This window comes from Cucurbita pepo, chromosome 14 (genome assembly GCF_057944985.1).
Source record: "Cucurbita pepo subsp. pepo isolate OVF chromosome 14, ASM5794498v1, whole genome shotgun sequence".
Classification (NCBI taxonomy): domain Eukaryota; kingdom Viridiplantae; phylum Streptophyta; class Magnoliopsida; order Cucurbitales; family Cucurbitaceae; genus Cucurbita; species Cucurbita pepo.
The window spans coordinates 2,174,719-2,193,916 of NC_141811.1; the positions used below are offsets into that span (position 1 = coordinate 2,174,719).

At 33.5% G+C, this 19,198-nt stretch overlaps 3 protein-coding genes across 8 annotated transcripts; 1 reads left to right on the forward strand and 2 right to left on the reverse strand.

Annotated features, from left to right (window-relative positions):
• Positions 1-119: 119 nt before the first annotated feature.
• LOC111810528 (pentatricopeptide repeat-containing protein At3g49240, mitochondrial-like) lies at positions 120-2,329 on the reverse strand. The gene has a single exon (XM_023697238.2). The coding sequence runs from the start codon at positions 2,249-2,251 to the stop codon at positions 389-391; it is 1,863 nt and encodes a 620-aa protein (XP_023553006.2). The 5' UTR covers positions 2,252-2,329; the 3' UTR covers positions 120-388.
• A 3,369-nt stretch (positions 2,330-5,698) lies between these two features.
• On the forward strand, positions 5,699-9,496 carry LOC111810529 (calcineurin B-like protein 4). 6 transcript variants are annotated; one of them, XR_015411729.1, is made up of 9 exons: positions 5,699-6,011; positions 7,230-7,403; positions 7,987-8,069; positions 8,211-8,270; positions 8,374-8,515; positions 8,599-8,651; positions 8,822-8,902; positions 8,993-9,114; positions 9,200-9,496. XR_015411729.1 is itself a non-coding variant. In XM_087117539.1 (9 exons), exons 2-8 carry the CDS (start codon positions 7,328-7,330, stop codon positions 9,112-9,114), a joined length of 612 nt encoding a protein of 203 aa, XP_086973665.1. In that variant the 5' UTR covers positions 5,712-6,011; positions 7,230-7,327; the 3' UTR covers positions 9,200-9,496. The 6 variants fall into 6 exon arrangements, 4 of the variants coding, with proteins under 4 accessions (XP_086973665.1, XP_086973666.1, XP_086973663.1 ...); XR_015411728.1 differs by having other exon boundaries at positions 5,703-6,011; positions 8,993-9,110; XM_087117539.1 differs by having other exon boundaries at positions 5,712-6,011; positions 8,998-9,114.
• A 1,093-nt stretch (positions 9,497-10,589) lies between these two features.
• On the reverse strand, positions 10,590-13,375 carry LOC111810530 (putative pectinesterase/pectinesterase inhibitor 34). Its single transcript, XM_023697243.2, has 3 exons — positions 12,224-13,375; positions 11,903-12,039; positions 10,590-11,444 (listed from the first exon to the last, which is right to left on the reverse strand). The coding sequence occupies exons 1-3, from the start codon at positions 13,189-13,191 to the stop codon at positions 10,747-10,749; spliced, it is 1,803 nt and encodes a 600-aa protein (XP_023553011.2). The 5' UTR covers positions 13,192-13,375; the 3' UTR covers positions 10,590-10,746.
• Between the last annotated feature and the right edge of the window lie 5,823 nt (positions 13,376-19,198).

Genomic DNA, 19,198 nt, shown 5'->3' on the forward strand with positions numbered 1-19,198 from the left:
ATTGCGCATTGAATAAGTTTATGGACGTTTCCCTCTGGAAGTTGAAGCTCTGAGAGATTACATCAGAAGCAAAAATGTTTCAGATCCAAGATTGAATTTAGAACTTCATTGTCAAAAGATGCACGTCAATAGGTTATAAATTTTCTTATTGTTGTAAAGCTTTCTCATGCCTAATGGGTTAAGATAAACAGAAAACGGATCACATCCATCCCATGCAATGTAGCTAGCAACAAATAATAGAAAGTACACAAGAAACAAAAAGCAGTTCACCCATGAAAGTAGCTACAAATAATAGAAAGCTAATGTAATGTAAGCTTTCACCAGTTGCAAGGATATCTGTAACTGTTTAATTATCGCCTCTCGGTACCTTTTCTTCTACTGTGCCACTTCAAGGATTCGATTCCGCGAGTTCAGTTTTACCACTGTCTTCTTGACCAGATTGCATTTCTTTCACTGCAGATTCTTTCTCACCTTCCTTGTTCCCAAACAACTTGGATGACAGTAAAGAAGAGACCGCAGCTTTTGCACTTCTTTTCTGTGCCTCTGCTGCCTCAGCCTCCTTTGCCTTCGCTTCAGCTTTCACTCTTTCTTTCTCTTCCATTAGTTTACCTAAATCTCCTTCCCTTTCTTCCTTCCTCAGCTCACCTCTGACAAACTCCTGCAACTCTTCAGAAAATTCAATCCCATCATCATCCAGAAGAGTATCAACCGCATTTAGCATTTCATCCAGCTGCCCCGATTCACTTAACGCCTTCATTATAAACTGATAGCTCGAGGCATCCATTTTTAACTTCTTTACCATCAAGTCAAAGAAAGCCTTTGCCTCGTTAATCTTCCCCAATTTAACCAGCTCATCCACTAATCTATTGTAAACTGCTATATTCGGTCTAAGTCCGGACTCAACCATTTTTCTAAAGTATCCAGCTGCATCATCTGGCCTGTTCGCTTTAAAGCAAGAATCCATCAACAAACCGTAAGTAAACTCGTCAGGGTTAACTCCCTTGTCGCCCATTGTTCCATAAAGCTCCTCAGCTTCAGCCAACATTCCATTATTACATAATTGTTCGATCAAATTATTGAATGATAATGTATCTGGGCTACACCTATAATCACCCATCTTCTCAAATACTTCAATGGCATCTTTGAACCTCCCTTCAATACAGTATCCATCAACCATCACATTAAAGCTTCCCAAGTCCACTGCCAGGCGCCTGGGCGGACTATGTTCCTTTGTCATCCTATCAAACAACATCAAGGCCTCACCAAACTTCCCATTCTTGCATAATGCATCAAGCACGGAATTGTATGCAATGGCGCTCATCTTCACCACTGAATTAACACCCACAGTCTCCTCATAACACCTCATTGCTTCCTCCTCCATTTCTTTCATAAAGTACCCTTTCATCAGGCTCCCATAAACAACTCCATCTTCCACAGTCCCTCCCAACTTCTCTTTCAACTCTTCAAAAAGCTTAAAAACTCCATCAGGATCCGAACTTCTCACACAACCCACCATCAGATAATGATAAATAAGAGGGTCAGGAACAAAACCCTTCGTAGTCATTTCCTCTTTCAGCTCCATTGCCCTCTCCAACTTGTTATTATCTACCAACCCTTTAATCAAGATCCTGTAAGTCGTTGGCGACGGGTTGAAAGGCGCATCATTGATCAACTGCTTGTAATGTTCCATTGCCGTATCCGGCTTACGACAATCCAAATACGTCTGAAAAATCAAATTGTGAGTGATTATATTGGGGGCGACACCAGCTTGTGTAATAAACCGGTGAAGTGAAAGCAAATCGGAATATTTCGATTGGCGAAGCAGTGCATTGAGAACGGCATTGACGGTGAAGATCGTGGGACGACAATTGGAGTAAATGGAATGGCGGGTGAAAAGCGCAGCCTCTTCAAGATCATTTTCACGAATGAGAGTAAGAATGCGGTTGTGGAGGTTAAGACGATTACCAGAGAGAGCAGAGATATGCTCAGGGAGTTTGGGGGCGTTAGGGTTTTGTGGTGATTGAGGCTTAGGAGGCTGCGATTGTGGACGAGCGGCAGAGGAGGAAGAGAGCGGGGGCTCAATGCGGAGGCGGCGCTTTCGACGGCGTCGTTCGGCAGCAGCTTCCTCCGGTGATGCAAAAGAGAGAAATCGGAGTGTGACGATGGTTGGTGCCGGAGCCTGGTGCAGTAAATGTTGGGACCTGGTTAGGGTTTTGAGGTGTGTGAAGAAAGTCGGCTTCGATAATGCCATCGATAAATTTCGCCGGCATACAGAGAGACGGTGAGGAATTAGGGGTTTTGGCCCTCTTTGGTGACGATAAGGGTTGGACAGGGTTTAAAATTAGGGAACGGATTTTCTTTTATTTTATTTTATTTTATTTTTATTTGTCGGCCCGTTTCGGCCCAAAAGGCCACAATGCCCATCGTGGTAATTGGGCCATTGAGTTGAGTTGGGTTCTTAATCGTAACTCAAGCCCAACTCAAGTTTGATGGGTCCAGATTTTTTTTCCCGTTTTATTTACTCTATTTAGTGAATATTAAATTAATAAAAATATCTTTAAATTTTACATTTTATCTCAAAAATATTTTTTAATTTTCAAAATTTTCAATAATATATTTTTAATTTTTTTTAATAATATCTCCAATCTATTAGAACATATGTCTTTAAAGATAGTATTTAGAAAATAATAATTATAACAAATGTTAAAAAAACATCCAAACATAAACACATATTTTAAAACTCTATGTTCAACAATTCTATACTCCAAACACCACTTTTAAATTTTAATTTATCTCCATAATGCATAATGTAATATGAAGACTGTTAATGAAAAATCTGTTTTATACGACACTTTTTTCTACGAGATATATTAAAAAATTTTGGAGATTTTTCATTAAAAATCTGTTAATGAAAAAAGTGTTTGACTTTTTAATTTGTTTTAATTTATCTCCAAAATTCTCAAATTTGCCATAAAAATTATTTATTGAATTAAAAAGTCAACAAATTAAAAAGGTGAATAGTTTGGCCTGCCATTTTAGAAAATGATTAACAAATATTATTTACAAAGGAAAGTGTCAACTTTGTCATATTATATATTATATATATTGTATCCTCAATTATTATCAATTTCCTTCCAATAACAATTAATATTAATTGTTTACTATATTTAATAAAAGTCTACTTCTGCACTGGATACAGAAATATTTGTATTTATTTGTTAAATTCAACTTCACCAAAATTAAAATATTTGACTTTTGAGAGATGATAATACATGATTTTAACTATCATACTACATAATTTTACTATGAAATTAAATGATTAATTTTTAAATATTTAATTATGTATCTTTGTAATATATAATAAACTATTATTGGTAATTTTAATTGCTATTAGTGTGTATATATATATTTATATTAAAATGAATGTTAATTAATCTCTCAATGGGTACTGTATTACTAAATTATTGCTAAGAATAAAATTGGTGTGCCTAACTCAGAAGCATCAAAATTTTATTCAAACAACACTTTCCATTAAGAAAAATTAAATCAAGAATCATTTCCTTTAACCCAATGCCAAGAATACAGGAATCAATAATATTTTAATGTATAAATTATCAATCATATTAAAATTCCTCTTCCCAAACAAATACAACGTTAAAAAAAAAAAAAAAAAAAAAAAGTATATTCTTTTTTTTTTTTAATTAAAATATTTTATATTTATATTTTATATCATCGGTGTTGGAATTAAATTCCATTGCAAAATAATAGAATAGAATTTAATATCTCTACCAAATAATTTAAAATATAATTGTTTACATTATTAATTCTACTAAAAAAATATTTTCAAAAGTTCATACGTTATGTTATTTAAGTGATATTCATATTATCTAATGAATTAATTTGAATAATTATATTATTTGTAAAGAAATATATGGGGACGGTCCTTTCTCTCTTAATATATACTTTGTTCATTTTCTTTAACTAATTATTTTTCAAAAATTTTAATCTAAATATGAAAATAGCTTATAATTATTCGTCATTTCCACATATTATTTACAAAAAGTAAAATAAAAATTGAAAAAATCTGGTCAACTTTGCATATCTTACCTACTTCATTATTATCTATTATTATTAAAATAACAATTAATGTGTAATTTTAATTACTACTATTTAATTTTGGTCTCTTTCCATTCATCACGTTTGCAATAATATAGGTGGATGAAAGAGACTTTTTTTTGAAAAAAAAAAAGAGAATAAAAACAAATTATTATTTGTATGTGGTTGACTATATTATAATACATGTTTTTTTCTAGGAAAAAAAAAAGGTGATATGAACTTTCAATTATTTAATTTTGTATTATTATATGTAGAAACATACCAAAATTACAAACTTTTGAAAATGGATACATACTAAATTTATATTATTAATTTTATTATTTTAGAATTGATGTGGTACATTGTTTATATCATTTAAGAATTATCTAATAAATTGATTTTGAATAAAATTATTAGCATGTAATAGAAATAAAATGAAACGTTCATAAATTTAAATATTAAAATCTTTGTATAAAATATCAATAAATACAAGCGTAAAAGATTGAAAAATTTATAAAAGGTATATTTCAAGAGCCCTCAAAATTATTAGCATGTAATCGGGATAAAATGAAAAATTCTTATATTTTTACTTTTTTACTTATATTTTTATTTTTCATTTTTTTATCATTAAAAAATTCTTATATATTTAGTGTGACAGTTGAGTAAATAAAAAAAAAAAAAGTGATTTTAAGATAAAGATGATGTTATTTATACCAACACGCCACGCTTTCTTTTACGAGGGCTCAATTATATAAATTCAAACAATTTTATTAAAGGAGAAAATAGTACTTTTTAACTCTCAAATTATACTGAAATCGTATAAGATAAAAAGTAAGAAATATATGCAAATAATGTAGTAGAATGTATAAAAATTGTTGGAGAATATTAAGAATAACAATAAATTAAATAAAGTATATATAGTAGGAGAATATTTAGGAGGATTTAGAAAACGAATAAACGGAGTAATTGGACGTGGAATAGAGGAGGTGATTGGGATTTTTTTATATACTGAAATTTCAACATATTTAAACTTTGTGTGGAGTCCACACACCTTTCTCATTTCTATCCAATTATAACATCATCATTTCATTTTTCTAAAACATGTTTAATTATTAATTTAATTTGTTACTTACCCAATATTCTACACCCACACACTATTTAAATCTCAAATTAGAAACATATAATTTCAAATTACAAAACTTGTCATGGTCAATGGGTCATAAAATATAAAATAAATATGTGGGCTCTTCATAAATTTCTTTTTTATTTATTAATAAATATAAGTGCGACTAACTTTTATTTTTCAAGCATAAAAATGATAAGGTACGTCAACAAAACTATTCTTGAGGTATTTTTTGTTTTGTGAGTAAGAGGTGTTCCTCCTCCTTTCTATCTCAGTCTTTTGTTATAAGTTTTGACAATTAGCTACCTTCTCGACCGTTATGTTCTTAAGGTCACTGGACTAGTCAATTTGCATAAATCTCGAGGGGATGGCTTGGAGGAACTTCTTGATAATGAAAATCCCATTCACCTTATTACCTAACTAACGAATGTCAGACGACCATCATAGGCTTAACTTGGTTGGCAAATTAAATCTCTTAAACTTGGGGTACAAATAAAAAATAGGTTTAAAAGGGTAATTTAGGCAAATAAATTTTCACAGAGATCAATAGGTTTAAAAAAGATTAATGTGAAAAAGAAATAAGAGTAATTTAATACCTTGACTTCGCATTAAAAAGTGAAGTGATTGATGAAGATGGGGGAGTATCAAGTGGACGGTGCCTATAAAGAAGAGGGGACCGTGCGAAGCTTGAGGCCAACTTCGATGGCGGAGATAAATTCATGTATTCATTTGTCTAAATAGCAAGAGAGAAAGCAAGCATTGAAACGGACGCCGGAGCCTTTCCAGAATCTCTGTAATAGCTCATCTACTCTGCTCCATCGATTTTGCGTTTTATAACCATGCATGTTCTTTCGTTTAGTAATAAACAGTGCGTTCGTTTGAAGGGAATGGGATTTTGGAAGAGCTTCACTTCTATTTTCTTCATTATCCCACTGGATTGTTGTTTTCTTGTGCTATTCTCAAATGAAATGGAAGATTTCTTGGTTTGAATTGTGAAAATTTCCCTTCTTCCCGGTCTAAAAGAAGAAGAAAAGTGAGATGGGGTTCTTTTCCTTTCGATTTCTTACATTTTCTGCGTTTATCCTGCAAATCAACTAGGAATTTATGGAAGAGTTAGCCTTTTCAGTTTCAATAATGTTTCCAATGAATTAATTGCTAGAGATAACTTCAAATGTCTGTTTATCTCTTCCCACCACAAAAAACAAAAAAAATATCCTCTCTCTCTCTCTCTCTCTCTCTCTCTCTATATATATATATAGATATATATAATGTTTGGTTATATCAGGGGATATAATGTATATTTTATATTTTTTGGGATTTTTCACTCCTAAAAATAACATTTGTATTCTTGTGTGAGATGGGTTTTGATATATTTATATTTGGTAGAAGTTCTATTAGGGGTTTGAGGAGGACCCTACCTCAAAGATGAATAGAGTTGGCAGAATCTATAAAGCACATGAGTAGTAACTTTTATTTTTAATTGGTTTTGAGATTGACAGAAAAAAAGAGGTATTGCAGATATGCAAGCTTTGGTATGAAAAGTTGTTTGTTGTAAAACGAAAGCAAGATTTGTTCACTTTCCCTTCTTGTTAGTTTAGGATCTAAAAGTCGATTTCATTGCGTCAATCTACCTGACAAAGGGAAAAGGATAAAGTTGAACGCTTAAAAAATTGAAGGGTTGGTCACAAGATGCGATCCAGAATCAACCATGGTCTATTTAATAATTTATGCAGAAATAAAAAATGAAGTTACAGATTTGTTTATTTAGAAGTTGCGTCCTTTCATTTCTTTTTCTTTCAACATGCTTGAACACAGCTTTTATGGGTGGATTTTTGTGGGCAAGGGAAGTTAGGCCTTTTGCTAATGAACTTCTCTTTCACTGTTCTTTTGTTTGTAGTGGTGTGAATTTGAACTCTGGATTTTTAGCGGTGTGCAAATTGCTGCTTGTTTTACACACTTTTGTTGTCTGACTAAGACCAAATTCATGTGCTCGAATCTTGCACAACTATAGGCATGAAAACGAGCTGTTTTCTATTGGCTGATAGGCGAAACAGTGCTTTCGCTTGGTGACTGCAAAATTCTGACTGGTTTATGCTATGCTAGTTTGTCATGGGCTGCTATCATTCAAAGAAACCTAAATCTCCAGGATACGAGGAGCCCACTGTTCTTGCTGCAGAAACACCTTGTAAGTAGCAAAAGGACCCTCTTACTTTTATCTAATTAATAGAACTTCTCTGCCTCTGCCATGATCTTCATTTTTCAATGGGGTTGCTTCAATGGGAAAATGAAGCAAGCTTTAGTATTTGTGCCATGAAGGAGCTCTTTTGGTTATGTTTGACTTTTGAGTGTTTAGGATTACGCTTCTATTTTCTATTTTAGATCCAGAGTACCAAAAGCATCATTCCTTGCATAATGAACATGGTCCATCTCTATTAAATTGGAGGGGTTTGGTTCACCCTAAGCCTAGCTCCAGTCCTCCTTCAGGGTCCTCAAGGACTTACTTTCAGGTTCATAAACATTTATACATTCAAATTGTGTTCTATTTGAAGGTAGATAGATAGTGCATTATGACGATTCTGCCAGCAAGCTTACTACCTCAGTTTGAACATCTCACATTTCAACTTGAATCTGAGTGTCTCATAATGTCAAACACATTTCTAAGGCTTGCCGAAAGCTACAAGTTTGCTTCCTTAGATTGCCATTGCCAGCACAGTCTACTTTATAAAGTATGAAGGGCATTATTAATTTTTTGCGTATTTTGGATGCAGTTACAGTGAGCGAGGTAGAGGCATTATACGAGCTTTTTAAGAAACTGAGCAGTTCAATTATTAACGATGGACTGATCCATAGGGTATGTTGTATGAGTTAATTGATTGCAAGTTAATTCTGTTGCTTGCCTTTCCAAAAGATATATGATTGGAGTTTTCTCTCTATAGCATTTAAGTGGTTGTATCAGTGACATTCTATACTAATATTCATATCTAATCCGCAGGAAGAATTTCAGCTCGCGTTGTTCAGAAATAGAAATATGAAAAATCTTTTTGCAGACAGAGTATGTAGCTGGCTTCTTTACACTCTCTATGCTGCAAATCTCCATATACCTCTGCCTTTGATTCCTCACTGCTGAAGAAACTGTGAATCTTTTATTTATGTAGATTTTCGATTTATTTGACCTGAAGCGAAATGGGGTTATTGAATTTGGGGAGTTTGTCAGATCCTTGGGCATCTTTCATCCTAATGCATCTATTAAAGATAAAATTACATGTGAGAACTTATTCCAGATATTTTTATTTTCAGGTTGTACTGTAGATTACCTATTTTCATTAATGAAAGACGAGAAAATTTAGGTACCTTGCTGATAATATTGTTTTACTTTGCAGTTGCTTTTAGGCTATACGATTTGAGGCAGACAGGGTTTATAGAGCAAGAAGAGGTGGTCTTTTTATTTCTTTTGATACAGAATCCTTCTATTGAAGGCAATAGTATTTATTAACCATTATCTGGGCAACATTTTGTGTTCAATTTGGAGTCAATTTCAACTTCAACTGGATATAAAGAACACTATAAATATTGAAGACTTTGGTCTCATTTTTGTTCTCACAGTTGAAGGAAATGGTTTTGGCTCTTCTACATGAATCAGAGTTGATTCTTTCGGATGATGTGATTGAAACAATTGTGGAAAAGGTGTTTGATTGCCCAATGCTGTACACCTCGTATTTTTATTGTTTTTGTTTTTTTGCTGTAAAAAATAATCATCTGGTTCTGGTATTTTAGTACAGACATTTAATGAAGCCGACATGAAGGGCGATGGAAAGATTGATGAAGAAGAGTGGAGGGAGTTTGTGATGAAGTATCCATCATTGATCAAGAACATGACATTACCATACCTAAAGTAGGTAACAACCAGGAGAATGTTGTAATGTTCTCTATTGGAATGTAAATCATTTGTTGAGTTTTGTTGTTTCGCCATTATGGATTCAGGGATATCAGCATGGCATTCCCAAGTTTTGTTGCAACTACAGAAGTCGAAGATTCAGATATGTAGACAAGTTTTTGGTGGTTTTTAGAGTATATCAACAAGAACGCCTGAGACGATAGCTTAAAGATACCAATATGTGAAGTGTGCAGTGATTTGGGAAGAACAGAAATAGGTATTCTCTGAACTGTACGTTTAGGAAGATCTAAATTAGGCATATTATAGAGTTGCATTATTACTATGTGCATAAAAACGAAGAAACTTTGATGTTGATTATAATTGAAGTGTGAAGTGTAAATGCATATTCATAGTCTGAGTAGGCTGAACCTGATGTACAATAACTTAATAGCAGTCTTAACCAGAGGGAGTTAGTTTGAGTGTTGAAGTAAGCGGAAGAAAGGGGGTAAAGGTGTAATTGATACAAAGATATGTATAAGAGGAAGAAATTTCATTGCATTGTAGCTTAGTGAGAAAGGAAGAAAAAGAAAGAAAGAAAAAGAAAGAAAGAAAAAGAAAGAAAGAGAGGAGACAGGATTTTCCAAACATCCCTTTTCCTTCCTTTTTCCTTTGAAAAGGAAGGTAGGAAAAAGGAAGGTAGGAAAAAGAGAGTAAACAAATTTCATTGCCACTTTTTTGTATTCAGCGTTACAGCTGAACTCTACTCATATTGGTGCGTGCGTGTCCTTTTACATATGTTCTTATGGGATGGGATTGAAAACAAACATCTAATTTATATATACATATATTAATGCGTGGCAGCGGAAGATAGCTTAGCTTAGGGTTCCTGTGTGTTTTTTCAAAGGCACATTTAATTTAGGGATTGCCCACCGACACCCTTTCTATTTTCTTTTTCTTTTTCTTTTTTTCTTTGTTTTTTTTCCTTCTCATAATTATTCCCACCGCCCCCTCTTCTTCACTCTCTCTTCAATTTTCCATTTATTATTATTTATTATCATTACTATTACTATTTCTATGCAGCTCGCCCACCTCATTTTCTTTTATTTATTCTTTCCTCTCTTTTATTACCCTACCCGCCTCTTTATAAATTATTTTTGTTTAGATGATTGTGCAATGAACAGTTTGTTATAAAATTACATAAAAACAAACCAGCTTTGGATATTAACATAACTTTCTTACTCTTTACCTTCTCAAATTAATTAACTAAATCTCAGAAAAGTCAAACTTTTATTCATTCTTCAAAATTAAAATAATTTAACAACTTACTTTTTCACATTATTTACTATCTAATTTCTAATTATATAAAAAGAAACATTAATCTACTAATATAAAAATAGAAAGATTGCAAAATATTAATGCGTTATTAATATCATAAAAAATCAGATAATATTGAGTTACAATACAATTTGAGAGGAAAAAAGAATGAAACATATATTATTATTACCCATACATTCACTAAAAAATGGAAAAAAGAAAACTCCACTATTAATTATATCGTATTTTATGCCGACACTTTTTCCCCCCTTGCGGTTTACCAATTTTTTTTTTTTTTCTTCTTTCTTTATTACCACCTTATATAATACAATTACCCAAATTACACATTTAACCCTCCCAGGAATGCAACTCCCGTGGACGGCAACCACGACGAGCCGTAAATGAACTGCGCCACCGTGAACTTACTCGCCTCCACCGTGGAAGTTATGACCCGATACCCAGGCCATGTCACCCTTTGGCCCACCGCCCCACCCGGTCCGTAATTCATATACTCCCCATAATACAGCGTGTCCAGCGCAAACGTGGCATTCCACTCCAGCCAACCGCGTGGGTGCACGTGGCTCCCTATGTACGATAGCATGAACACGACTCTGGAGTATAATTTCCAGGGACGCCCCAAATAGGTCGGGTTGCTGCTATTGGACGACGCCAGATCGGAGGCGGCCAAAATCCGACACGCATGGATGGAAATTCCAGTGTTCTGATTGGGATCCTTCCGGTTTTGGGCCGTGATTGTGTTCTTTTGAAGGTCCATTGCCTTTCGGGCGTAGATGCTGCAGTTCTGAAACACCACCGCCGCATTCCCGAAGATGAAATCCACCGTCCCATAAATGTCGCACTCCCGGTAGAACTGGCGGTTGGAATGGACGTAGAGAGTGTCTTGATAGCCAATTATGTTGCAGCTGTACACCACGGCGTGGTCGCCACCAACTCGAAGTGCAACCGCTTGGTGCCGGCCTGGCCCCGCCCAATTCTCAAATGTCATGTCCCTTAGGATTATACCAGCGCCTGTGGCCGCTGTCATCACAATAATAATTTGTTTTTAACAAAAAAATCCATAAAGAATAATAAATTTGGACAAAAATTTAAGGTGGGAATTATAACTCTATATATATATATGATTAGTGAGATAAATAATTGGGAAATTGTGGCAAATGACTCTGACCACCACTTGTTGCCCACAGACAACTTATTTTCTTTTTCAAAATATAGACACTAATTGAGGCAATTATAGAAGGGTAGTTTGGGAAAATCTCACAAAAGGAAGAACACGATTACGAGACGGCACGTGCGAGTACAATCAAGGCTGCATTAGCACGTGGGGTGTTTTTTTTTTTATTTAATTTTAACAAGGAATTATTCTGACCTCTTAAATTATTATGGTCAAAAAATTAAAAGTTAAAAATTGAAGAGAGGAAGTAAGTGTAATAAATAAATAAATAAATAAAGGAAAGTAAGATTAATGGATTTATTACCAAAGGACGCCGTGTGAAAGGTTGTGACGTTGTCAAAGATGCTCTTACCACCGGAAATGACAGTTTTACCCTTGCCATCCCCAACAAACATCAGGTTCCATTTCTTCCTCCCCACCTTCAGATTTTTCTCTTCGTACCTGCCAGAAAGGACGAACAAGGGTATTTCCGTAAATCCACCGTGAGCCAAATTCGTATGGAGCATGCTTTTTCGAAATCACGTGAAAACAGTTCACGATATTGACACGCAAGTGACAAGTCAAACGAAACGCGGTTCGGTTAAAATAAATAAAATAAATCAAAACAACGAAATTAATAAATTACCTTCCTGCCATCACGTATATGATCGTCCTTCTGTTACTGTACTGCGGCGCCTTTTTGATCGCTTCCGCGATCGTCTTCACCGTTCCGCTTCCGTTCTGAGAAACCACAATATCGGCCTGTAACGCCCCCACCGGCAACGTCAGTAACCTCCTCTCTCTCCGACTCATCCAGCCGGGGAAGTTACCGGAAGTATCCTCGTCTTCGCCGGCGTTCATCAACCGGCGCTTGTTCTGAATCGGCACTCCGGAGAAATCGCTCGTTACACTGCCGGAAAACAGTGCCAAGCAATTGCTGACGAGTTCGGACAAATTGTGGAGTTTATCGGCCATTTGGTCTTTGACAGAGCCGGAGAGTTGGGAGAATCCGTCCGTACATGTGTCTTGATTGGTAAGGGCAGCGCTGAGCCAGGTGATGACGTCGTCGGAGGAGCCAAGGCGTTGAGGGCCGCCGTTGGAGGAAGAGGGCGCGACGGACTGCAAGGAGCGGGTAAGGGCGTCGACAGAGTCGTCGAGGAGTTCAACACAGGCATCGTAGGCGGAGCGTACGCGAAGATCCATTTGCAGAGAGGAGATTTCAGAGGAGAAGTAGAGGGCTTTGTTGAGATGCTGGAGAGTCATATTAAAGGAAATGTGAACGAGATCCTGTTCATTGGCGTTCAGAGATCCAGGGAAATCGAGGAGCGAGTTGACACAGAGAGTCGGGAAGCGAGTTCGGCTGCAGGCCTTGGAAATGGCCTGAGTCGGTTTCCGAGGGAGATTGGGGTCGGATCGGACCGAGGAGGCGGTTCGGAGGCCGACGAGAAACGTGGCAGAGACAGCGGCAGCGACGATGAGAATGAGAGAGAGGAGGGAGATAAGGAGAAGCCGCCTTCTCCGTGGGTTGGGAGAAGCGGCATGGTGGGAGAGGTGGGAAGGTGCGTCAGAGGAAGTGCCGCCAGGGTCGGTTTCGTTGAGCCTGCCGTATCCCATTGTGGAGAGGAGAGGAGAGGAGAGGATAGAGAAGCAGACAGAGAGGAAAGGGTAAAGGACAGAGGCGGGTTGAGGTTGTTTCGAGTAAATAAATATATATATGAAATGAGAGAGATTTTGAAGGGAGAATTAGGTGGCGGCTACTCCACACTGTGCCCCCACTGTGTTGCGTTATTTCTTCTTAAAACACCTTTCCTCTTACTCCTCCCTCCTGCTTCTAGATGTGGCCAAGGGCCAAATTCAGCTACTGGGTTTGAGTACCTAATGTTTTTTTTTTTTTTTTTTTTTTTTTAGTATTAATTCAACAATATATTTCTGGTTTAATTTGAAGATATTAATTAATTAATAATAAGAAGATGATTGAGTATGAATGATCTCATTAGAATGTATGTATGTATGTATGTTTTGAGTGTAAAAAGTAGTCCTTTTATTCCATATCTTTAGTACAACACTTTATATTCCACTTCATATAACTTTATTTGGTGTTAGTTATTTGGTATTCTCAGAAGAAAGGGAGGATTTTGATTAGTGGGTATCGATGAAAGTGGACTTTATATTATAAAGTTAATTATGAAGAATATGGGCATCAAAATGCTCTAAATTAATTCCACATCAAATCTATATCTAACTCTATTTTCATATCACAAGCTTAATGGCAAAGAAACTTGTTGTTTCCAAACCATCCAAATTCAAAATTCTATTCCATTTATTCCTTTTCTTACCTTTTTTCTTTTCTCATTCTTTACCTTTTTTTTTTCTTATCAAAATACTTCATCTTTCCAAACCAATTGTTTAAGCAATATATTTTTATGATATTATGAGGAATACTATATGACTTTCTCCATAAGAATTCAAAATAAAATGTTTTTACTTACTTTCGTATTGACATTGGACCATTAAAAAAAGAACGTAGGAATGAACTGTCAACTATTTTAAATACTTTGTAACTATAACTTTATGTCTTGAGAATCCAGATTGTAGTGTCGATTCATTTATATACTCTTCTTTTATGTCATGTTAGAAGAATAAAAAGTTTCAAATAATCTTTTTGTAAAGAAAAAGAAAAAATAATTAAGGTGGGTGAAATTGTAATAAATGTAAAAAATTAAAGGTGACATTCTTTGTGGTGGACAAAGGGAGTTGTTCCATATTTATATTTATATATAGATTCTTTTCAATAAAGCTTAAAAGGTAAGGGAAAATCTCTCTGTGTATATAATAGCATAACTCGCCATTTTTAAATAATCATAATAATCTAAATCTAAGTTTGTTAGGCGAAATCAAAACGATAATAAAGATGGAGAGACTCTCATTCATTTCACTCAAATTAATTACAATTATTAATTCCTCCATTTTATTAAGTGTTTCATTACAAAACAATGATGAAATATGTTCGTCACTCCAAAGTAAAAAATAAATAAATAAACAAAAAGTTGGGTCGAAGCCGAATCCACCGACACTCTTATCCAAATGGAATATCATCCTATTATTTAATTTTTCATATTTATATTCATATATCTCCAATGGTTTTGCAAACAATTATTATTTTTCCCACTAATAAATATAACTACTCTTTATTTTGTGAAGCTATAATACAATCACTAAAAAGGCCATTGAAAAGAACAACATTAGAAAGTAATTTATAAATTTATATAATATTTTCAAAGTTTAGGACGTCATTTATAAAAAAAAAAAAAAAAAAAAAAAAAAAAAAAAAAAAAAAAAAAAAATCATATATGAATTAATATTGATTATGGATTATTAGAGTTATAAAAACATAACGCGCTTTGATGCAATAAATATACATATATTTTTGAATTTTATGATGGTGCAACATATTAATTCTAAACATATTGATTGTTGAATAATGGTGGGAGGGTAGGACCTATGTCTTTGTAGATTTGTGGAAAAACATGGCACATGCCAGCGTTATTAAAGATGCCTCACCAATATATATTTTTTTTCCTTTTTTTAATAAAACATTCAAATATAATTGGTTGATAATGTTTTCTTAGTTTACTTATTACATAATTTCAACCATTTGATTCAAAATAGATACTTAAAATGGTTAATTATATTAAATAATGATAATAATAAAGCTTTTAAGCACCAAGTAATCATTGTATTAAGTGAGGTAGAAAAGTAAGTGTTTGGTAAGCAAGACATAGCATGGAATTAAATTTAATGTGAACTAATATTTAATTAATTGAAATGATGAGAGATAAAGGAAGTGAAACATAAGAAAAAAGAATTGACCTTAAAAGAAAATTAAATTAGTTATTAATGGAGGCATGTGGTTGGTTCCTTGTGTTGGGGGACAAATAACCAAACCCACCAATCTCCTCCCCATACATTTTTCTCTTTTGCTTCTTCCTCCTCCTCCAACCATATGTTTTTCAATACCTTTTTCTTCTATTATTAATAAAATTATATTATATGAATCACTCAAATTAAAATAAAAAATGAAGGGAGAGCATGTGGCAAATGGGCGTGATTAAAGGGACTGCCAAGGGCTGCTCATCCACATCCACATCCACATCCAAACAAGCCTTCCTATCAACAAAGAAAAACTGAATTATAGTGGAGGTGCGGGGAATCGAACCCCGTGCCTCTCGCATGCGAAGCGAGCGCTCTACCATATGAAGAAATGGGCCTGGCCCTTTAGTTAGCTCGATGAGAAGAAGGTCCAGAAAAGGGGGCGTATTTAGCGTTTTAGCAATGTTACCCAATCCAGCTATGATTCTTTTTTATATAAAATAGAACTTTAATGCTTTATTAAAATGTTGTCTTTTATATGAAATTATTTGAGTGACATGGGTAATCATTAAAGCATTAGTTACACACACAAATAATTGCACCCCGCTGTGATCTAAAGGTCTCAATTAATCCGGAGGGAAAAAGTATAGAATAAAATAACAATAATGAATATTTCCTCCTTATCAACAAGCATGTTGCATTTTGTCCTAACATTCCTCAAAAGAGCAAACATACAAAAAAAAAAAAAAAAAAAAAAACTAAAGATTATTATCACAAGTATGCCTGTAACATTTTACAAAAAATACTCGTGTAAGACGCGACCAAAACAAATCATAAAATTATAAATTTGAGATTTAATTAAAAAAAAAATATTATCTTAATTTTGAGGTTTCAATTAATGTTACTAAACCCCATCTGATCTCCAAAGTAATAAAATCAGTAGGGTTTTAGAAGCAAGAAGGGGTAATTACTAATTAATGTTAAGTGGTGGCAAACCAAAGCATGAAAAGATTTGAATATGGCCCCCATCTTCATGTTTATCATTATAATCATTTCTACTCCTTTGTAAATTTAAAACTTAAAAGAAGCTAATTTTGATGAATAAAAAATATAATTTGATACAAAATTCACCCACTGTTTACCATTCACGCGTTTAGCTTTAAATTAATAATTATTTTCTTCAAAATTGTGTCTTGTTTGGAAATATAAGTGCAACCAAGTTGGGTACACGATTATTTTGTCCTTTCTTACTTTATAAAGTGTGGATTTTGACAGTTAAATCAATGAAATAACTTATGAAAATATAAGATGCATGAAATCATTGTCCCCTTCTATATCTTATATTAGCCGTTAAAATTATGTATAATATTATTATTATTTCATTTACAAGTATTTAAGATTTTAAAATGATTTAAACTAGGTTTTTTCCGACCATTTTAAAATTACTCTAAAACATATTTTTAACAATTCCAAACCAAATTTGATGATATAATTTTTTTATATTAAATTTGAAAATAATAAATAATTTTTAATCATTTTAAAATCACTCTCAAACACATAATTTTAACACCAACCTATTATATTACTTTTTTAATATAAATAATCTAGAACATAGCGAAAAAAATATAATATAATATAATATAATATAATATATATATTGTGCCGCTTTCAATGAAAGTAAGACACATGCACATAATCACAAACTTAAAAAAATAAAAAAATCAACGGTGGCTTCTCCTTGTGTCCAAGATTCAAAGTCCCATCCCACAGTGAATTGTAATGGAATAAGTAATAGTATTCATTTTAATCTTTATTTAATTCAAAAGGTCTTATCATTTTTTAACCAAGTTCGAAGCAGAATCATATCACATACAAAAAAATAAACTTGTGCGTTAATAAACATAAACAATATTCTAAATAATATTACGTAGGTAGGTCTAATTTGAAGCGAGGATGGTTGAAAGTAAAAGGGTGTATGTTTGGGTGACACACAAGGGAGGCATGCATGGTGATAGGAGCAGAGGGTGAGGGTTAGAGGGAAGGGGGAATGAGGTGTTTAGTAGAGTGAGTGGTGCGTTTGTATTGTATCGTATTGTTGGATAGGGTCATGTTTCCTCTCCGCCGGCTGGAAGCCTTATTGTTGTTATTTGTGCTGTTTCTTTCGACAAGCTTAGATTAGACCTCTCGCAAGCTGTTGGATGGGCCTCTCCATCCAATGGCTTGGTGGCACCTCTCCTTGCGTTTCCAAAGTGGAAATCAAACGCATTTGTTTGAACTCCCATCTCCTTTTCCACTCAACTTACCTACAAACTTCATCCTACACTGTTACTAAAATAAATCCTTCCATGTGTCACAAAATGGTTGGTTGGTATAGATAGAAAGTGAGAGTGGAATTGTCTCTTATGGGTAGTTAATTTCATGAAATGGTGACTTCAAAGGGTATATAATTCTAATTCAATGGGTTAAAATATATTATCCTGTGAAGATTTCTGGGTTCTAAAGGATTTGAATTTCCGAATGTGGAAACTCAACATTTTCCATTTTTTTGGAATCACTTTTGTAATCCATTCCTCACACAACTCTTACTTGTTTATTAAGCATTTTGGATTCAGCCCTTTTCACCTTTTTTTCCCCCTACTTTACAGCCCCATCTCACATATTATTCCCTGCCACCATTTTTTAATTTAATTATTATAATTAAATTAAAAAAATTCTTAAATAATGAAACAAAATCTAATAATTAAATGTATATATATATATTTGATTATTCCTTATTATTATTGAAATAAGGAAAGTAGCGTAGCCACTAGAACATGAGTGAAGATAAGGAAGAAAATTTTAATTTTGAATTTTGAATTTTGAATTTTATTAAAAGAAAAGAAAAGAAAAGAAAAGAAAAGAAAAGAAAAGAAAGGACACCTGAAACCCATACCGTGAAAATCCAAAAATGCACAAATATGGATGAATTGGGCATTTCCAAACAGAATTTGAATATCAAATTGGGAGCATAGAATTTTTAATTATTCATCTCTTTTTCCTTATACTTTATTATTATTATTATTTTTACATACATACACAATTATATAATAAACCCTTCAAACAAAATGGGATTTTGTAAGCCAAACTACTCAATTATATATGATCCATGGTGTTTCTTTTTTATGTGGAAACACACAAAATTGTTTAATGGGTTATAATAAGAAATAAATGATATTCCCAGCAACTATTAAATGTTAATTATGGGTATACTATACCAAACTTTCTATTTCTAGAAACATTCTCTATCAATAACTTATGCATTTTGTCTATCTCTTTCCATCATATTCATTTTTATTATAAAATAAATCAACACTTACTTCTTTCTTTTCTTTTTCTTTCCTGTTTCTCTAAAATAATTTTTAATTTTTAATATGATTAATGGAATCCAATGAACTCTTTTTTAGTATCAAATTAATTTCATTCAAAAAGGTCGTATTAATTTGCAAGGTACCATGGTGGGCCTCCAAACTTGAAAGCGTTACCTATATAATTTGGGTTTCATCACCAATAATACACTTGTTTTCCAATAGTGGGAGGAATCATATCGAGTTCTTTCACATCATTTGCCTCGTTGTTTATAATATTTCTCATAATACAAGAGGTTGATTAACTAAATTATCCAACTTATGTTATGTTTTTAGTGATTTAATTCTCGTCTAACAAAAAAAAAAATAGTTATCTACTTATTGATGAAATTTTTATTTATTTCTAT

Bases quoted from the DNA above. Each gene is read 5' to 3' on its own strand.
- LOC111810528 (XM_023697238.2), bottom strand. From the start codon at position 2,251: ATGGCATTATCGAAGCCGACTTTCTTCACACACCTCAAAACCCTAACC.
- LOC111810529 (XM_087117537.1), top strand. From the start codon at position 7,328: ATGGGCTGCTATCATTCAAAGAAACCTAAATCTCCAGGATACGAGGAG. The intron at 8,516-8,598 runs GTTGTACTGTAG...TTTACTTTGCAG, and splicing joins CCAGATATTTTTATTTTCAG to TTGCTTTTAGGCTATACGAT. The intron at 8,903-8,997 runs GTGTTTGATTGC...ATTTTAGTACAG, and splicing joins TTGAAACAATTGTGGAAAAG to ACATTTAATGAAGCCGACAT.
- LOC111810530 (XM_023697243.2), bottom strand. From the start codon at position 13,191: ATGGGATACGGCAGGCTCAACGAAACCGACCCTGGCGGCACTTCCTCT. The intron at 12,040-12,223 runs GTAATTTATTAA...CCTTTCTGGCAG, and splicing joins ATATACGTGATGGCAGGAAG to GTACGAAGAGAAAAATCTGA. The intron at 11,445-11,902 runs GTAATAAATCCA...TTGTGATGACAG, and splicing joins CTTTCACACGGCGTCCTTTG to CGGCCACAGGCGCTGGTATA.